Below are 22002 nucleotides of genomic sequence, written 5' to 3' on the forward strand. Positions count from 1 at the left end.
ATGTCATAATATAAAGAAGAAAAGACAATGAACCAACAAGGCTCCTTCAATCTGCCAGTCTCAGAGCTGAAGGCATGCATGCCTGCTACCCCAGCACAAGCTATCCTCCCAAAAAACCCAGGGTCATTCTCCTGCCTTCTAGACTCCATAGAACCCAGGCTTATGAAAGGAAAGCCTACAAAAGAAAATGTGCCCTTTCTCTACTGTCCAAGGAGACACCAGCTTTATCCTCTCAACACACTGCGGCATTTTTCTCATAAGAAAATGACAATAGTAACAACAACTGTGACTTCATGGTCACATTTTTGAAGATGCTTACAATCTTCTGAAAAGGAGTATGAGTAAGGGTACAGAGGGGCCAGGGAAACTACAGGATGTCTACAAAGATCCAAGAAGCTGCTTCTGTACTAGGGTTCTCAGGATGAGTTTGACTGATATGATTGGTAAGCTGATCTCTAGGGAAAGTGATGACTGCAAGTCAACATGTAGAAAATCTGGCTCCAGGCAGAGGTTAGTCCTTTTCTCCCACTAAGTGTGGGCCTCTAATGACAGAGACTGTGTCTTACTCATCCCCATCGCCCCTACAGTGGCCACCTGGCGCAGTCATCCACCCTAATTGGAAACTCAATAAATGAGGGTCAATGAATTCAATCTAACATATTGGCAGTTGTGTCCAGTACAAATCACATGCCACCATGTCAATCTGAAAAGTGTTCTCCCCATGTCTTCATGAGGGTAGATGCTGGGTCAGGCCCAAGATGGAACATGTATTTGCCCAAGGATATTTACCTCATAAATAAAATAAGAAACAGAAATTCACTTCACTGAAATATAATTTATAAGAAATATATACCTGGGTATATACTCATAAGTTAAAAAAAAAAAAAAAAAAAAAAAACATTACTTACCTATATCACTTTTCCTTGAGACACCACTTTTCTCCAAATTCTGTATTTTGGACAAAAGAGCAAAAGATAAATCTATGTAACAAAGCTAGCAAAACACCAAATAAATATGCATGGTACACAGTAACATTTAGGGGAAAACGGTGAAGAGGAGAGCTTGGCAATGCTTCCCTAAAGAAACAAACCAAAATGTATGGGGGAGCGAGCAGAGATGATACACTTCTGCATCATGACAGGAGCCTTCTACGGGGCTGCCCCTTTCTTATGTGATCTTGGACAAGTCACTTAATTGAACTGAGCCTCTTTCCTCCTGGGTAAGATGGAGCTAAAGGTAACTCTTAACTGGTTCACAATGTTCTGGGGTGAGTTCATTTAAAAATCCTGTGAATTCAAAAGCATGGTAAACAAAACAAACAGTATCAATGCTGGCAGTGTGTTTCTCATGAAGATGAGCTCCACTAATTATGGTATTTATCATCTTGTGGGCTCAGACACACTGTCATCCATCCAGAACATCACCATGATGTGCTCCTCCACCTGAGGAGCAGTACCGGGGGCCTCAGCAGAGCCCGAGGAAGCAGGCAGCCTGTGGCTCAGGAGCACTCACGAGCACAGAAAAAGCATCTCACAGCTACAGAGCTTGGAAGACAGAAATCCAGACGTGGGCACAGAAATACCTGGTCCTGATCCTGAGTAGATTAGGGGAGGGGCTCATAAAAGATTTCTCTGCCAAAGTGCAAAGTGTCAGCCACTAAATCTGCCATCCTCCCTGTCTTCTCCAGCAAAAGAATTTTCCCTCTAATTGCCCTTTTCTGCTTCTGACTGCCATTCACTATAATTATAACAACTGGACAGTGGCAAATATCCTTCAGTTTTCTTCACAGGCTGCAACAAGAAATGCATTCATGAGCCTTTACCAACAAAATGGGGAACAGCTTCCAAGCCAAGATGCAGCCACACAGAGATGTAAATTCTCAGAATGCCAAAGGGATCATGACGGTAGACAGGGAGGATAGAGAGGGAAACATAGAACACCGTCTACCTTTGGCAGCATTTCCTGCCATTATCTTTGTCTCAAGAGTAGAAATACCACCGAGCAGAGGAGAACCTCATTGTGGTGTACTGATCTGTTGTGCCTCAGGATCAAGTGACATTTTACTTAATCCTAATGAAACATGGACTTTTTGGAAAAGCCCACTAAAAAATACTGGAATGCTCTAGCCACTTCTTTGTGCTGAACCAAAGTCAGGTTACCATCATAAGTTAGCACAGATCGACTCACTGCATCTTCCACAGTCTGTCTGCCCTCGGAGAAGAAGCGCCAGCCTCAGAAACCAGAAATGCCGCTGAGCATTCACCGTTAACCTGCTGCCCACCCCTTGGCCAAGCTGCCCACTCCTTTCAAGGCCACAGCTTTGGCTGGGAAGTGAGGATCATGGAAAATTTGAAAGCTTAGATTTAAGAATAGCATTGGAGTGGGTAAAGAAAATATAGTGTATATACAATGGAATATTATTCAGCTTTAAAAAGGAAGGAAATTCTGGCACTTGCTATGACACCAATGTACCTTGAAGACCTCAAGCTAAGTGAAATAAGCCAGACACAAAAAAACAAATACTGTATGATTCCACTTACAGCACAATGTGATTCATAAAAACAAAGTAGAGGGTGGTTGCCAGGGGCTGGGGAAGGAAAATTGAGAGCTGTTTAATGGGGACAGTTTCAGTTTTGTGAGACGAAAAGAGTCCTGGAGATTGTTCGCACAACAGTATGAATATACTTAATACTGCTGAACTGTACACTTAGAAATGGTTATGGTTATGGTTAATGTTATGTTTATTTTACCATAATGTTTTTAAAAAGAGAGAGCATTAGAGATTATGTAAACCAATGCTCCCCTTTTACAAATGAGACAATGGAGACTCCGAACGGGTAAAGGATTTGCCTAAAGTCCAACAGTCATTCTAGGCACAGAACCAGGATAAAAATCTAGGTCTTCTGAGCTCCTTCCAATGTTCTTTTTGCACATCCAAGTGATAATGTATGCCGTCTTTCTCCAGAGGTATTCTTCAGAAAATATGCATCAGAAGAAAGCACACTTGAGAGTGAGCTCCAAGTGATACCCACAACAAAAGTCTCCTTTAGCAATAAGCTGAAAGATTTTTAAAAAATACCCTCAACTCCTTGTTTCCTAATTTACCCTGGAAACCAACTGGACTTCCTACCACATCTCTTTGTGAAACCAAAGAAAATCAACCAAAATTACAAATCTTTCCATTTGTTATTAAGCCCTGCAGCTCCAACTGGCTGAAAACAATAGCTCAGAAATGATTAACAATTGCGAACGGCTCAATTTGTAAACTGTAAAAGTAAAACATCCTAGAATGGTTAAGTGAACTGAATGGAACCAAAATGGTCTTGGGCAATTTCCCCTTTGAGAAAGAAAATTAGACTAAATGAACAAATTGACAGGACATTTAAAATTCTGTCTCCAGCTTCCCTCGTGAAAATGCTTAGCTCTTCCTAAGAAGAAATACGTGGTTTGTTTTATTATCTCTGCTGCCACATGTTTCTTACACCGACTATCAGTTTCAGTCAAAATGTGCTCACTGTCAAAGTTTTGTGAGTCAACTGAATTGTTATTCAGATAGGAAAGAGATTTCTTACTCATGTATCCACCCCACAAATAGCTCTTACCCTAGCTGAGAAAAGACAAATCCAAATCACCCTTTGGTACAGGTTTTATTTATTAAGGCACGATAGATTTCAACATTCACAATCCACATATGTACTGCCTCATTTACAAATCCTCCATGAAAAAAAGACAAGACATCCTCAAAAGAATTTGATATGAAATCTTTTAAGGGACGCCTGGGTGGCTCAGCAGTTTAGTGCCTGCCTCTGGCCCGGGGCGTGATCCTGGAGACCTGCTATCGAGTCCCACGTGGGGCTCCCCACATGGACCCTGCTTCTCCCTCCGCCTATGTCTCTGCCTCTGCCTCTCTCTCTCTCTCTCTGATGAGTAAATAAAAATCTTTTTTAAAAAAATCTTTTAGGAAGAGAAGTAAAATGGCATCTTGTACCCAGTCGCAAACAACCAACTGCCCCCCGCCCCCCGATGTTGAATAAAATGAATTGATCAGGGGATCCCTGGGTGGCTCAGTGGTTTAGCGCCGCCTTCGGCCCAGGGCGTGATTCTGGAGTCCCGGGATGGAGTCCCACATCGGGCTCCCTGCATGGAGCCTGCTTCTCCCTCTGTGTTTCTGCCTCTGTCTCTCTCTCACTCTCTCTCTCTCAATCTCTCTCCTGAATAAATAAATAAAGTCTTTAAAAAAAAAAAAAAGAATTGATCAAGATGTGTTCATCAATGGACTCAGCTAAAAGCTGGTCCTTGTTTTAATTCTGCCCCCACCACTTACTAACTAGCGCCTCAGTTTCTCTTCTGTAAAACGGGAATAACAATTAGAAGACCTACATCACAAGATTGCTGTGGGAGTTTCATTTAGTAATAAAATGTTGAGCATAGATAGCATCTACCTGAAGAAAATGCTCGATAGTTGTTAAATCCAGCTCTGTTTCATCATGATCATCATCTATTTCATATGAAGTCAACTAACACCATAAAAGAAATTTAACTGATAAAAAGCAGTAAGGTCTATTGTCCTTCTTTTTACTTTTGATTTTTTTAAAGTTCCTCTTGCAAGGCTGAGTAACATACTTCTTGTTGTCGTATCAGGTACACATTTAAATAGGGTGTGGCACTGTTTAAAGGGATGGACACACACACATAATCTTCAAAACAGCTTTTCTGAATTAGATCACCCCATCTCATAGATGAGGAAACCAAGACAGTGAAGGTGAGTCAATCCCACAGCATATCAGTGTTAGAGAAGGGAAGTGAACCACAGTGTCCAACTCTATCCCTCCATCACCCAGGGCACAATGTCATAAGCCACCACAGGCAAAAGTGCAAGCTGAAGCACATACATGGCCATGGCTGAGGCAGCATCACAGCCTGAAGCATAAGCCAGGGGGTGGTGGGGGGCCGGGGCGGGGAGCAGGTTCCCCTGAGAGCTGAGCTAGGTCAGAGTCCAGGTCAGTGCCAGGGACCAGGAACCTAGGAGAGGAACCTTGGCCCAGAGGGCAGGCCCCAGGAGGTACAACAGGGCACTGGCCGCACCCAAAATTTGGATGTGAAGCCACCTGATGCTAACCAGGGAGTCTGAACATTACATGGGGTGGGCCCCCCTCCCTGAGCAGGGCTGTCTGCCTTCTAGAGAGAGCCCTGCCTGGGCCCCTAAGGCCAGCAGTGAGGTGAGGGGGACAGAAGGTGGCTGTTCCTGAGCAGCATGGGGGAGACCAGCCCTCATGGGCAATCAACTAATGATAATCCCAAATTACCATGGTTGTTGTTAAGAGCCTTAACTCCTATCTCCAGGTTCATCTACAGACCTTGGGCGACCTTAGACAAATTAATTCTTCTCTAGCTCCCAGTCTCAGGTATGGTCTATAGTAGACATTTTATCGCTGCCTCTCCTCAGGGGATTAATGGCTTTTTTTTTTTTTTTGCTCCATGGCCTAATTGCAGGTGGGGTTAAGGACACTTTTCAAGGACTTTAATACCTTTACATGAAAGATGACACTAAGATACAAGACTCACCTTATTTCTATATATATTTATATATGTGTGTGCATATATGTGTTTGTGTGTGTGTATATATATTTAAGAAGACAGATATATATATTTCCCTATTTAAAAAGGTGAGTTAGAACCTACGCTTGAAAGTATATGCTACAATTCTCAATTCACTGCGCAAAGTTTTAATTCCCTATTAATATCACTTAGGTAGCCCTTTAAATTCATTACAAATAAGCTTTATTACTGCCAAACACACATACATGTTATAATGCACAAAGTTACATAATATAAAATTACAGTGTGAAAAAATACAAGGATTCAGGAAATTTAGATTCTGACTTCACCTTTTAATTGCCACATGACCTCACTCAAATCATGTAACTTCTTTGAGGGTGAGTTTTCTCTGCTATAAAGGCATACCTCATTTTATTGCACTTTGCTTTAGCATGCTTTGCAGATACTGTGTTTTTTACGAATTGAAGGTTTGTGGCAGCCCTTTGTCGAGCAAGTCCATCAGTGTCATTTTTCCAATGGCATTTGCTCCCTTTGTGTCTCTGTGTTAAAATTTAATGATTCTCATAATATTTCAAATTTTTCATTATGATTACATGTGGTTATGATGATCTTTAATGTCAGTATTGTATTTGTTTTGAGGAGCCACGAACTGCATCCATATAAGATTATAAACATCAATGACAAATGTTGTGTGTGTTCCATTCCACTAACTGGCTGCTCCCCATCTCCTTCCCTCTTCTCTGGGTCCCTAGCCCCTGAGCACAACAATACTGAAATAAGCCAACTGGTAACCCTACAGTGGTCTCTGAGTGTTCAAGTGAAAGGAAAAGTCACATGTGATTTAAATGATTTAAGTAATTTAAATCACTTTAAATTAAGCTTAGGAAGGAAGGCATGTTGAAAGCCTAGATAGGCTGAAAGCTAGACCTCTTGTACCAAACATTATCCAAGTTGTAAATGCAAAGGAAAAGTTCTTGGAAAAAATTAACAGTGCTACTCCACTGAACACATGAATGATAAGAAAGAGAAACCTTGCTGATATGGAGAAATTCTGAGTGGTCTGAACAGAAGAACAAAGCAACCACAACATTCCCTTAAACCCAAGCCTAATCCAGAGCAAGGCCCTAACTTTGTCATTCTGTGAGGGCTAAGAGAGGTAAGGATACTGTAGAAGAAAAGTCTGAAGCTGGCAGAGGTTGGCTCACAAGGTTTAAGGGAAGAAGCCAGCTCTAGAACATGAAGTACAAGGTGAAGCAGCAAATGTTGGTATAGAAGCAATAGCAAGTTATCCAGAATTATCTAGCTAAGTTAATTAATGGAGGTGGCTACACTACACAAGAGGTTCTTCATAGAAAAAACAGCCTTCTAGTGGAAGAAAATGCCATTGAGGACTTTCATAGCTACAGAGGAGAAGTCAATGCTTGGCTTTAAAGCTTCAAAGGACAGACTGACTCTCTTTTTTAGGGGCAAATGCAGCTGATGACTTGAAGCTGAAACCAATGCTCACTGACCATTCTGAAAATCCAAGGGCTCTTAAGAATTATGCTAAACCTACTCTGCCTGTGCTCTATAAATGGAACAACAAAGCCTGGATAACAGCTCATCTGTTTACAACATGGTTTACTAAATATTTGAAGCACACCGTTGAGACCTACTGCTCAAAAAAAAATTTCCTTTCAAAATATTACTGCTCATTGACAATGCACCTGGTCACCCAAGAGTTCTGATGGAGACAATGAGATGAATGTTATTTTCATGCATGCTGACACAACATCCATTCTACAGCCAATGAATCAAAGAGTTTTTGACTTTCAAGTCTTATCTAAGAAACACATTTCATGGCTAAAATCAAAAACTCAAGAAACAAATGTTGGCAAGGATGAAGAGAAAAAGGAACCCTCATGCACCATTAGTGGAAATGCAAACTGTTTACAGCCACTATTGAAAACAGTATGGAGGTTCCTCAAAAAACTAAAAATACAATTACCTTATGATCCAGCAACCGCACCACTGGGTATTTACCCAGAGAATAAAAAACACTAATTCAAAAGGAGGACGATAGATAGATAGATAGATAGATAGATAGATAGATAGATAGATAGACAGATAGATATCCCTATGCTTACTGCAGCATTACTCACAATAGCCAAATTATGGAAGCAACCCAAGTGCCATCATTAAATGAATAAAGAAGATGTGGTGTATATATTCAATGGAATATTAAGCCATAAAAAAAAATGAAATCTTTCCATTTGCAACAACATGGATGGAGCCAGAGTATGATGGTAAGCAAAATAAGCTAGTCAGAGAAAGACAAATACCATATGATTTCATTCATATGTGGAATTTAAGAACAAATGAACAAAGGGGAAAAAAGAGACAAAACAAGAAACAGAAAAAAGTCTTCACTATAGAGAACAAACAGATGGTTACCAGAGGGGAGATGGGTAGGGAGATAGGGGAAATGGGTGAATGAGATTAAGAGTACACTTATCTTGATGAGCACTGAGTAATACATGGAATTGTTGAATTGCTACATTGTACATGTGAAACCATATGACTTCTGTATATTAACTAAACTGGAATGAAAATTCTTTAAAATTAAAGATTAATAAATAAAAGGAAACACATTTCATAAGGCTAATGACCTCGTAATGATTCTCTGATGGATCTGGGCAAAGAAGATTCTACCTGTTATAAAGAATATTCAGGATTCATGATAAGAGGTGAAAATATGAACGTTAGCAGGAGTTTGCAAGAAGTTGATTCTAACCCTTGTGGGTGACTTTAAGGGATTCAAAACTTCAGCAGAGGCAGTAAATAACTACATTTGTCAAGGAAATAGCAAGAGGACTAAAATTAGAAGTGGAACTGATGGGGGAGATGGGCAAAATGGATGAAGGGGAGTGAGAGGTATGGGCTTCCAGTTATGCAATGAATAAGTCATAGGGATAAAAGGCACAGCACAGGGAATAGAGTCAATGGTATTACAGTAGTGTACGGTGACAGATGGGAGCTACACTTGTGGGGAGCACAGCAGAATGTACAGACTTGTCTACTCAGTATGTTGTACACTTGAAAGTAATGTAACAGTATGTGTCAACTCTAATTCAATTTTTTTAAAAAATGGGCCCATCTCATGATCAAACTTGAACAGATGAGGAGTTGCTTCTCATGGATGAGCAAAGAAAGTGGCTTCTTGAGATGGAATCTACTCCTGGTGAAGACATGGTAAAGATTGTTGAAATGACAACAAAGGGTTTAGAAAGTACATCAACTTAGGAGATAAAACAACAGCAGATGTTTGAGAGGACTGACTCCAGTTTTGAAAGAAGTCCTACTGCGGAAGGCTATCAAACAACATCACACATTACAGAGAAATCATTGGTGAAAGGAAGAGTGAATTGATGGGGCAAACTTTATTGTTGTCCTATTTTAAGATATTGCCACTGCCACCCCAGCCTTCAGCAACCACCACGCACCTCAGTCAGTAGCTACTGACACTGAGGCAAGAGCTGGTGGAGGCACCAGCAAAAAGATTATGACTCGCTAAAAGCAAAAGTGATGGAGTGATGGTTAGCATTTTTTTGTTAGCAATAAAGTACTTTACATTTGAGGTATATGCTTTAATCATGTTATTGCACACTTGACAAGCTACAATATAGTATCAACACAACTTTCATTATGCAGTGAAAACCAAAAAATTCATTTGACTCGCTTTATTGCAGTATTCACTTTACTGGAGTGGTCTGGAACCAAACCCACTAGCCCCGAGGTATGCCTATACATGGGAATATCTGTTTGCTTAGCAATTGAGATCATTGAGGATCACTGGGAAAATCAAATTAAGTGAAATATCGGAAAATGTTTTATTAAACACAAAGGATCTTAAAACCAAAGGAAATCATTATTATTGTTCCTGTATAGGAAACCTACAATACAGTTAGAACAGATAATACTCTGTTGACAAAAGAGAGTTCCTATTAAAAAATGCTTTTACACTAATTGTGGGATAAAAAAAAAATAAAGTCAACTGAGTCTTAACTAACATGATAAAGACAACTGATATTCTTTTTTTTAATAAAATATTTTATTTATTTATTCATGAGAGACAGAGGCAGAAGCAGAGACACAGAGGGGGGAAGCAGGCCCCTTGCAGGCAGCCCAATGTGGGACTCTATCCCGGGACTCCAGGATCAAGCCCTGGGCCAAAGGCAGGTGCTAAACAGATGAGCTACACAGGCATCCCAAGACAATTGATATTCTTAAACTACCATTTCTCATTTAAAAAAATATATTGTTTCTCTTTCTCATCTGCTAAACTCATCTAATGCAAAGCCTAAATGGTAAACTCTAGGTGAAGTTCTTGAACATGATCAATGATGAAAAAAGCAGCAGCTCTGAGATCTGGGTAAGTGTTGTCCTATCTCCATTGGTCCCCTGGGGTCTATCCGAGGTTCCTGGGTACAACTGTGCAAGGAGCCTGGAAGTCACCTTTGGGGTCTCTTACGCAGTGCCACCTTCAGAGAGAAGGATACTCAGGCTCTTGTGACCCCGGGGACATAGCCTAAGACTACTTTCTCAGACTGGGAAAATGAAGCCCAAGTTTAGATGCAATCAGACTAGAGAAAACCACAGTATCCAAGCAAGCTTCTAAAATGTCTTACTCCATTTCAAAATACTTTTTCTTAAAATGAAATGTGAAACCTACTTGGTCTGCTTTAACTATTTTTTTCTTTTCTTTTTTTTTTTTTTTTTTGCTTTAACTATTAAAGGGTTTTTTTTCATCCACCTTATCTGTAGGTTGCCACTAGGGATTAAAAATCTATGTTGACCAACATTTCATTAATTCATTAAAAAAATTGGTAACTATTGAAAGATGAAATTATTATAGCTCCCATTAAAAAAAATACAAATGAATCTCCGACAGGAAGAGTAAATTTGATGAGAAAAGTACCTTAGATTGCTTGACCTCTTTCTTTGTATCTTCAGAAACCAAAGCAAAAGCTGGAAAAGAGAAAACATTTTTACACGAAAATTATCAATCAGGATTCATTCTCACATTCAACACTGGTGCTTAAAATAAGGAAAAAGGAGTACTTCAATAAGACACACTTTGCTCATTTTTAAAAGCAGCTGCATTGCTACAAACCAGCACCGCAGGCCACCTTCATCACTGGACCTGAAATTATTCGTCGGTGGGGAGCCAACGTGCTTAGGCTACCAGCTTAAAAAATACTACATCAAAGAAATTAGAATCTGTATACTGTTTTGTGTCTACGGGTACAAAGTACACCTTCTTAGCAACCTCGATTCTGGGAAGGGGAATTCCCGAGAATCCAGAGGGAAACAGTACAAATTCCTACTCACATAATCACTGCCAGAGCCTGGCAGGCAACAGAGCTAAATCTGGGGCAAGCTTTCAGTCTCAGGGGCTGCCAGGTTAGGAGCGGGGTGCAGATAATGCTGCCACATGCAGGCAGGAGGTAACAGAGCCCACTACGGCGATGTGGCCAAGAGAGTCAGGGAGTTAAAATCATTCTCTATTTAGAATGATTTAATGTTTTGAGTTGGAGCCCATAAACAGATAAAGATATCCCTACAGACACACCTGGGCTCTACATTTAGAAGAAGAACAAGAAAAACAAAACAACATGACAGAAACACTTGGGAAATACAAAGCAAAATAAACCCAATAGTCAGGAAGGTTAAGTGGACAAAAAAATAACATACTTTAATTTTATAGTGCATGCCTCCTGAGGAGCTAAGAGGAAAACACCTCATAGAGTCTGCTTTCTCTAATTAGCATCCCCAGGAGAAAATGGGCAATGCCATAGGGCAGTAATGTACTAAAAGTGCAGGACAGCTGATTCCATGAAACAGTAGTATCATACAAGGAGTTTCAGCAGTAGGTTTCCCCCATGTCACAGAAGAGACTCTCCTGAGAAGCAACAGACCACCTCCCCCATTCAGAACCCCCCTCTGGTCCCTCCCCACCCTAAAGCTCAGACAGCCACTGCCTCAAATTCTCTCTCCACATAACACATGCTCAAAGGAAATAATCGAAAACATTCACACTAAGAAGCAAATGACTGACGTCATTTAATCATTTCCATTTCTGGGATGACATTTCAAAAGGCAGGGTGGAACTGAAATGTAAGCCAAAGGAACCTCTATGTGTAGAATTTAGTTAACAGCAGGTGTTACAGGAGGCCTCCCTGAGACCACCTCATATAAACAATAAATCCCCAACTCCACCCCTCCTTACCTTCCCCACTTTTTCTTTTCCTCCAGAGCACTTACCACCACTAATATAATATGTATTGATGTGTTTTTTTGCTTGTCTTACATATTAGTTTATTGTAAGCTCCATGAAGGCAGGAATGTGATTTTATTTACCATCTGCCCCATATCTAGAACACAGCCAGCACACAGAGGACATCAATAAATATTTATCAAATGAATGAATCAATGAATGAATAAATGCAAGTCTTTACAATGGCGCTGGGATCCCATTATTCCCATTATTTACAGGCTGTTTACTCCTTCCTCTAGGTAGCATCCACCAAGCAAAATAAAGGAATTTAGTGTGTCCTCCAACACCAACTTATTCTCAGGAGTGTCTGATCTGCTTTCTCATTTTACACACACACACATACACACACACACACACACATAGAGAGAGACACACACACAGACAAAAGAAGGCAACCACAAAGCCCAAATCATCATTAAATTCTAAGAAGAAAGGAGAGATTTAACCCCAAACACCATTTTAAATTCTTCTGGGTATTTAATTCTTTGGTTTTGTCATATTTTATTTCCTCCAAACTAGCATGCATACTTAAAGCCCTCAAGAAGATACCAAAAATAGAACTATTAATGAATAGTATATAGGGAAGTCACCACACGTTAATATCACTCAGCACCACAGATTTCCAAGAGAGAGAACATTCCAACAACTTGCAGGATACAAAAACCGTGGTCAATCTAAGTAAGACACAACTCTTAGTTCAAAATCCTTCTCTGCTGACTCCATCAATTCTTAATTTCAAACAGACAGTCAAAGCTCTCTGGGCTAGAATTCCTTCTTTCGTCAAGATAAAAAAACCTTCTCGGTTTAACACGTTCAGTGACTCATCATCTAATAACCAGGATTTAGTCTTTCCTCACTTTTTTTGCAGGCCAGATGGCTATGTAAAAAGAAGAGTATGTCAACATGAAAGCCCTGTAGAATGCAGACTCTATACTGAAGAAAACATGTCTTTATTTGGTATTGGTTCTGAGAGTTACTAACACATCGCCTTTCATAAGCAAGCAACTAATGTCATTTGACAATGTTTCATGTAGGAATTATATGGAGAGAAGACATTCCCAATAAAATAAGTGAATTCCACAAATCCTCCTTGTCATAATCAAGATAGCATACCTCTATCCAGGCAACACTTAAATGAAGAGTAAACTAGACTTTAGTTCCCTTTGAAAATACAAAGGCCTAAAGTTAAAATATCCTTAAACACACACACACACACACACACACACACACACACACACACACACAGAGGGACGCCTGGGTGGATCAGTGGTTGAGCGTCTGCCTTTGGCTCAGGGCATGATCCTAGGGTCCTGGGATCAAGTCCCACATCAGCCTCCCCACGGGGAGCCTGCTTCTCCCTCTGCCTATGTCTCTGCCCCTCTCGCTGTGTGTCTCTCATGAATAAATAAATACAATCTTTAAAACACACACACACATACACACACACACACACACACACACCTGTCATTTGTCCCGATCATACTCTGCTGTGAAATTAAGAACTCCTTTTTTCCCCATGACAGAAATAAAGTAGACAATATTTAAAGCAATAACAAGGAGGTGCCTGGCTGGCTCAGTCAGTAGAGCATGTGACTCTTGATCTTGGGGTCATGAGTTCAAGTCCCACATTGAGCATGGAACTTACTTAAAAAATAAACAAGTAAAGCAATAAAGTAAGAAATGTATCAGTTACTTTTAGGTATAAGAGTAAATCATATGGCAAGATAACCCTCATTTAATATTTACAGAAATACTAGTTGGTTTTATCTTTATGTTTCTACAATCTAAATAAAACAAATCACCAAGGAACCAAGTGCATTTTGAAGGCACAGAATATGCTATGCCACTAATAAACCCACTCTTAAAATAATGAATCCTTTACACAATTCCTACCAACAAAATCTTGGCTTTCACAGTTGCTGCAAATTCAGGAGAAATGGTAAAATTAAAGGAGAAAGTGAGAAATATCAGCAAGCGAAGAAATTACCTGTCACCTTCAATGACCCTAATAAGAACACACAGTGGGGCTTTAACATGGTGTGCCTGAGAGGTGGGGCGAAGGAGGAGGGAGGAAATGATCCCCCAACTCTGCCAAAGGGAGTGGCCACCTGGGGCTGGATGTTTGCTGTTTAGCTTCACACTAATTTCCAGAGTCAGTGGGGAAAAAATATTCTTGAAAGCTTGGCCTTAATGTGCACTTGGAGAACTATTCCAAGGTAAATCATGCTCTTATATGCCAAACTGCTGTTTAAAAGTAATTTTCCCTTTTCTATTTTCAACATGAATTCCTGTGAATTGCTACAGGGAACTATATTTAAAGTGCAAATCAGGACGGGCAATAGAAATAAGACCTTTCCGAGATAACTTTAAATAATTCAAGCCAACTAATGTGTTAGCATACCTATTCTAAGAGATAAATCAAGATTTTACAAGTAACCTGGGACTAAGATTTATAGGCCAGCCTAAGCCCCCAGAGTGCCAGAAAACTGAAGAGGAATTAATTGCAACACATTTAAGCAACACTAATCAAGTTTCTTTTCTTTTTCCTGGGAGGGAGCGAGGGACCCCATGCCCATGCAGGAAAGATGAGTGTACCTCCTAGCTCCTAACTCCGTTTTGTTCCTAGTCCCTGGTATGTCCTCCCAGATTCTCCCAGGAACATCCATCATAGAAACCGTGTTAAACACAAAAAAAAAAAAAAAAAAAAACACTGAGACACTAAATAACCCCAGTCAGAGGGGTGCTGCCAGGATTAAGTGAGATAATGGACACAGCATTTAGCGTGCAGCTCAGCATATTAAAAGCTCGGGAGATGCTGCAATGATGCCGCTGGTGGTGCAATGATCACTGTCAGTCTGGGCGGTGTCTAGGTGGTCGCGGGCCCTACGCTGAAGCCGGGAGGGAGGAAATGAAAGTGGGTGTCCCCAGCCCCACCATCCAGAACAAAGCCCCAGCACACCCCCAGAAGCTTGCAGCCGGGACCCCTGCAAGGCCCAGGGTCTCATACTGGCTCTGCCCCACATTTCCTTTTGACACACTGTGAGAGGGAGCCTGTGGGGCTTCACTCGCTTTCCTGTGACCTACTTACAAAATGTTTCACCCAGCACAGCTCCTCCCCGAGTGGCTCCAGCTCCCCAGAGCTTTCCAGGCTGAATTCCAGGTGGTCCAGAGGAGGGGAGGCCCAAAGCGCTAGGATGCACAGCCCACAGACCATTTACTTAGCTCTGATTACCTGCTTTGAAGATAATCCACGGCAGCAGAGCTACAGGGAAACAACAAACGCATCGACCCAGCGATGGGGACCGAGCCTGCCTTTCCTTCCTCCTCTTCAGACAAATCTGCTGTCCCTGGGGTGGTGCACGTGCTGGGCACCAGCTCCATCCATGTACCTTGAGGCACCACCGCCCAATCTGAGGATGGAGCCCCCACCTCCTCGCACTCCACATGGGCCCAGGACACAACCAGCCCTGACATGCAGCCACAGATCAAATGATTTAGCATGCGTTATTTTTCTAGAACAGGGCCTGGCACATGCTAAATGCTTTGGGCCTTAGCAGCTATTGTCATTACTATTAGTTTACATTTTCATTTGTGCAACAGAAAATCAGAGAGTGGCTGCGTTTACTAGTGCCACATGTCATGCTAGGGGCTGGATAAGATGAAGCAGCAGCTGCCCAAGGAGCTAAGTGACACACAGGTCCCTTGGTCAACAACCAAGCCCTCAAGTGTCCACTCTAATGACTGTCATTCTAACGGGAGTCCGTAAGGGAGCACCTAGGGTGGGAACAGAGAGCATCTTACCCAAGGCAGGGCAGCAGAGGGAAGGGGAGGCTTCCAGAGACCTAAGCACTACTTGTACCAAGCTCAACGTCATGATTGAGGCAGTATATTCTAGGCAGCAGAGACTTCAGGTTACAAGAGCAAGAAGGCCTGGAAATAGGCTTCTGCAACAAAGCTTGGTTAATAGTCCAGTGTACCCTGAGCACTGACACCTGAAGGGAGAGAGCACTGGCACATGGACACCTAGGGGCAGGGGAGACAGTGAGGCACAGATATATGGGGGAAGGATGTGCTGGGGCACGGACACTTGTGGTGGAGGGGAGAGACTAGGGCATAGATACTTGGGGAAGGGGAGTACTGGGGCTAGAGATGAGACAATAGAGGCTGTATTATGAAAGGGGTCAGTGTTAGTCAGAGTCTGTTTTTATTGTGAGGGCCATGAAAAGCTTCTAAGAAACCCAATGCCATGCTGAAATGTGTGTCTTAGACAGGTTTGTAGAGTAGCACTGGGTGGGCTGCGGAGGGACCAAAAAACAAGGCATAAACATGCCACCTGGGAAGCCCATGGAGCCAGGTAATGAGATAAGAGAAGGAATTCAGGTGAGGCACTGCCGGGGCACAGCAGGTTGTGAGCAAAAGCAGGTGTTGGGCCATTAAAGCAGCAGAACCTACAGGCTACGAGCAGACCCTACCAGTGGATGGGGTGGGGAAGGGAAAGTCCGGAGGGGCTGGTGAGGGAGAGAGAGCAGTGTGGGTGAGTTGGGGTTTCAGAGGGAGTGGCTAGGTATGTGCCAGGGCCCTTCACAAGCTGGAGAAAGAAGCAAGGGGAGCAGAAAAGCCAGCTTAGTTCCCAATATCCTGAGATGCTGGGGACATTCAAGGCAATATATCCAGCCCTAGCCTGTACCCAGGTCAAGAGGAGAGGTGCCAACAGTGTCCCCACAGTCCAAGGGAACCAAAGCCACAAGACTAGATGGAAAGACAGAAGTGTGAGGGAACTCCAACATTTCAGGACACAACTGTAAAGATATAAAAAATAGTGAAAGGGAATAAAGGGGAAAGGAGAAAAAATGAGTGGGAAATATCAGAAAGGGAGACAGAACATGAGAGACTCCTAACTCTGGGAAACGAACTAGGGGTGGTGGAAGGGGAGGTGGGCGGGGGGTGGGGGTGACTGGGTGACGGGCACTGAGGGGGGCACTTGAGGGGATGAGCACTGGGTGTTATTCTATATGTTGGCAAATTCAACACCAATAAAAAATAAAATTATAAAAAAAAAGATGAAAAAAATGAATGGCCAGGCAGAGAGAAGCTAAAGAGATGACAGTAGTTTAAGGAGTTTATAAGATGTTCTTTTAAGGCGTTCTCTCCCTAAAGCTTCTTAAGTGCAATGGGAAGGGGCTGCAGTACAGGAGACCTGGCCTCCAGGCCCCACTGCACTAGGAGGACTAGCACAGCACGCTGGTCAGGTACACAGAATCTAGACTCACACCTCGTGCCATCAAATCTAGGCTCTGCCACTTAGTAGCTAGGTGCCATAGGGCCAGTGACTTGAGCTCTCAGGGTCTTTGCCTCCATCCCTGTAAAAGGGGGTAACAAAACAAGAACGAAGTAAGTTGGTGCATGTACAGGTTCAGGACAGTACCCAGCCTATGGAAAGAAAGAGTTTTGCTCAGGTACCAAAAAGCAAATTCAGGAAGTGATGTGCAGCACTGGGGAGGATGCCCCACAATTCCACAAGGAGACAGCTGGACATCATTTAGGGCCAGGGAACTGCTATGCCCCATTCCATGGGTTCTGCACCATTTACTAGGTGATCCACCAAGAGAAGTGATGAAGTGGGGTTTTTTTGTTTGTTTGTTTTTGTTTTTTGGCGGTGGGGGGCCTGGCCTCTCAAGTGTGGCAGTGAGCACACAGACATGATAGTCCTCTTTTGAGCCGCTCAGTACCTACCCCTATTGATCCTACTCCACCTGAAACACATCCTCTGTTTTATCAAAAAAAGTCAGTGGGAAAAAGGAGGTTGGAATACAAATTTTTCTTCACTTGGTAAACAAACTTGGCCAGGACCAATATATTCTCTGTGCCGGAGGATAAATGTACTTATAGGAAGGACAGTAAATAGAAAATAGAAAGAAATAGGAAATAATTGTATATTTTAGAAAGAAAAAGGTCATTTTTGCTTCTTTGGTTCATATCTCATTTAAACAAATACTATGAAGACCCATATGCCAACTGAAACAGAGGTTCGGGGGAGAGATGCAAAACACCACCCTCATAAGCATGTTTCATAGGCTGAGTCATAGGTAAGGGGCAGAAGAATCCCTGGCCACCCAACCCACTCCAGAACAAACTCAACCACAAAAAAAATCAGCACTTGATATAATTCCTTTGCACTGTAAGAGTAGTACTCAATAATTAGGTGTCAAACTAACTTTAAAAAATACAATCTATGCTTAAATTTGGAGTATCTTATTTCTGCAACACAAAAAGTGGTTTTAGAAGCTCTCCCTGTCAGTACCACTGAATCCTTGGGAGCCACAGTCTGAGATGTCCTAATGCTGTTAGGAACTTGTCAACTGTCCAAACACCTTTGCTCTAACGACTTAATCTCTAGTTCTTGAGACTCCTGCTGCCCCTGCTACACCCCCTCCAGTAGCATTTGAAAACCTGCCAGTTCCAAAAGGATGCTGGAACCAGAGAAAGACTGCTTAGTTTGAATTCTGGGGTTTCTGGTTCCTTTCCCAAGGAGATGAAATATCTGAGCAGGACACATCAGGTCTCAAATCCATGCTTTGCTGTGTCCAAAACAGCTCCTTATTTCGTTTTAAAGACAAAGCAACCAGCAATCATCTTTACATTGTACAGATACATAAGGAAATATCTGGCAAGAGTCCCAGTTTATCCCTGGGCCTCGGGTGGCCCAGGCAGGGTTCCTGCGCATGCCAGCACACAAGACCCACGTGGGGCCTTACAATAATGCAAATCCACAGGCCTCCTCTCAGATCTTTTGAGTCAGAAAAATCTAGAGCTAGGATGCCCTAATCTACATTTTAACAAAGCGGCCCTTAACAAAGGGAATTCTTCAAGACACTAAGGTGATTCTCCTGTGTGCTGACACACTGGGGTGCATAACTAGCCAGATGCTCATGGGAAGGGAACAGGGCTATTTTTCCAACAGGCCTTGGCCATTAACCTTCCTTTACTTCACTCACCTCATAAATGAAGAGCCACCCTCAAGGATCTAGAGAAGATAAATTCAGCATGATGTGTAAAGAGCCTCGAGCATCCTACAGCAAGCAATGATGTAAACTAAAACATATCACCTTTACAGACCATAAAATATTCTTTTAGGAGTGAAAATAAGTCATATCCCTAGGAGAAAATAGCATTGCTATAATTAAGATACATTCAAATCTTATTCGATGATACCTTTACTCGTTTTTTTGTGTGTGTAAAACCTATAGCTTTACATCATACAGATAAAAACTATTTTCTGCCCCAGCTTCTACCAAATCTTGGGTACACACAAATTTTGAATAAGAGCTCAAATGGATTTATTTTGACAATTAAGACTCTACTCTTTAAAAAAAAATTAAAAATCTACTCAAATTGCTCCCAATCTCTCTGCAGTTGACCTCTCCAATGAACTCCAGACCCACAAATCTAACTGCCAACCTGAAATGGCACCTGAACATCTCACATCCCCCCAAACTCAATTTGTCCAAATTGAATTCCTCATCCTCACCTCAAATTAAAAGTAAACTTTAGAAACAGTGTCTGGGTACTTCATACCACTGAACTGTATACCTCTAAATGGTTAAAAGAAATTTTAGGTTACTTAACTACAATTTTTTAAAAATGTTTAAATCTGGTCCTTCTCCATTAGCGCCTGTATCAGTAAACAGCACCAGTAGCCACCCACAGCTCATGAGAAAAGCCTGATTCATCCGTGACCCCCTCCTTTCTCTCGGCCCACTGTACCCATCAACCGCCGTGTCTCAGAGACTCTTAATCATCTCTCGCGTAGTTAGTTCTAGCAGCCTCCTCACTGGTCCCACGCATCCACACTGGCCCCCTCTAATCCCTGTTCTCTACAGGACAATCAGAGTGAGTTTCTAAAACGGGAAGTTAAATCATGTCACTGTCCTATTATAGCCCTTCAGCCACTTCCCACTGCTCTAAGGACAAAGTCCAAGAGCCTTATGCTCCTCTTCGAGACCCTGCATTGCCTGAACCCTACTAAACTTCTCAGCCCCTCTCTGGACCTCTCCAGTCCTGTCTTTTCTCCATTGTATCCCTCCTGCAAAAACCTCCTGCCCCTGCTGGGCATATGCCCGTCCTCCCCTAACTGATTTCTGCTTCTCTTTCAGGTCTGAGTTCCCATATCCCTTCCTCCAAGATCCCTTCCTTGAGCCCCTACTCCAAGATTTCTCAACCCAGAACCCAACACTATTGACACTAGACCAGATCTCTGATTCTTTGGAGGAGAGGTTGTCCTGTACACTGGAAGGATGTTCAGCAGCACCCCAGGCCCAGATGCTAGTAGCATTCCCTGCCAAATCATCCCGCTGACAACCAAAAAGTCTCTAGCCATTGTCCAATGTTCCCTGAGGGGCAAGATCAACCCCCAGTAGAGAACCACCATTCCAGACTCCAGGCTAAAGCCCTTTATCTCCCTGCCAAGCATTCTCACAGTATCCCCAAACTCCCTGGCCAGGCACTGAGCACAATGCAATTTGTTTCTGTGTAGTGTTTAATATCACCTTCCCCTCGAGACTGCATGCTCAATAGGGAAAAGCTAGACTAGATCTGTCTTCTTCCTGCATACTCCCAGTGCCTAACACATGTAGATACTCAACACTTTTTGAATAAATGAAAAAAATTCCAACTACAGTTCTTTCTTTTAATACTATTTTTGAACTGTTAACATTTCCTAGGAGTGCAAATCAGCGCCTACACTGAATTGGGTTTCTCTGGGGAGTGGCTTAGTGAATAGAGCTTTGAAACATGGAATTAAGGGAAACTCTCAATCAATAATAGATCTGATGAACCCCTGACACTCACTAGAATTTTTCCTTTGTGTTGGGAAAGATGGAATTAACACTCCCATATACCTTTATAAAGCAAGAATCTGGCAACACCAAAGGTAGATTACCCATAATGCTACAAAGAAGCAAAACATACATTTGCAAATTCCCCATAAATAATCCCTTTGTGCCTAGAAATTATGCCTGTTTCTAATGAAAAGCAAAGCAAAACAAAACAAACAACCAAACAAAAAAAAAAGCAAACAAAAACAAAAAAACAACCTGGCCCTTAGTCATCCAAATGAGGTCAGTTACTAGAACTTGGCTCAAGAACTCTGCCCACAATGTTTGCCTTAGAGCAAGTTAACAAAAGGGTCGGGATAGCTCCTCCCCACTCCCCACTATCCTATCTGAAACAGATGCCCCTACATAAAGAGCTTGAAGGTTGGCTAAAGGCAAACTCCTTTGGGTCAAGCCCATGACCCATACCAACTTGGGGACCCCAGGCTACCTGGATAAGAATCTATCCAGATGGGTGAAATCTGTATCAGTCATATTTGCTTAAGAAATAAACAGGGTTTAAAACAAAACAAAACAAAAAAAAAAAACCACACACACACACAAAATAACCTGGGATCAGGTCTGGCTCTTGGTGTCCTAAAATATCTAACTCACTGCAATGAAAAGAATCTGAGCAAGAACTGGACCAGAATGAAAAATCAACCCTAACTTTGGAAGATGCTAACAAATTCAATCTTGACACATACAGAGCAGAAACAGGGATAAGAACGATAAAAGTGAGTATCTTATTATTTTACCATTGGTTCAAATGAGCTTCTTCACAGATATATACATTAGCTGCTGCATGTAATAGAAAACCGAAACAATTGAGGCTTAAACAATTGAGGCTTAATCTCTTGCAACAGAAGTCGGAAATAAGTGACCTAGGGCTGGCATGGTTTCCCACATCTATCTGGCACCTGGGTGGTGCTATCCCTTCTGCTCTACCATCCTTACCACTTGCTTCCGTCTTCAAGGTCACCTCATGGTCACAAGATAACCGCCATGGCTCCAGCCATCAGATTTACAGACAATGGGAAAGAAGATGAAACAAAGACCAAAAAAAAAAAGGATGCACCCCAACTGGGTCAGCTACCTTTAATAAGCTTTACCAAGAGACCCACCCAAAAATCTCTACAGATAACTCAGTGGCTACCCCGGCTTGCAAGGACCACTGGGAAATGTTTTCTCACTGGACACACTGCTACCACCACCATGACATTCCTGCATCCTTCCTCCCCTCACTCCCTATATGAA

The 22002-nt window shown here is 42.1% G+C and overlaps 1 protein-coding gene across 2 annotated transcripts in view; it reads right to left on the minus strand.

The window, feature by feature from the left end:
- B3GLCT (beta 3-glucosyltransferase) overlaps positions 1 to 22002 on the minus strand; it is a 236501-nt gene that overhangs the window by 211400 nt on the left and 3099 nt on the right. For both annotated transcript variants that reach the window (XR_012016201.1, XM_072795553.1), the window contains exons 2-3: positions 10517 to 10566; positions 909 to 948 (exon numbers count right to left, since the gene is read on the minus strand). Coding sequence is in view for 1 of the 2 variants with exons in the window: in XM_072795553.1 (XP_072651654.1) it covers positions 909 to 948; positions 10517 to 10566 (90 nt within the window). In the remaining variant the exon portion in view is untranslated. The remainder of the gene's footprint in view (positions 1 to 908; positions 949 to 10516; positions 10567 to 22002) is intronic.

Source organism: Canis lupus, chromosome 24 (assembly GCF_048164855.1).
Source record: "Canis lupus baileyi chromosome 24, mCanLup2.hap1, whole genome shotgun sequence".
Lineage (NCBI taxonomy): Eukaryota > Metazoa > Chordata > Mammalia > Carnivora > Canidae > Canis > Canis lupus.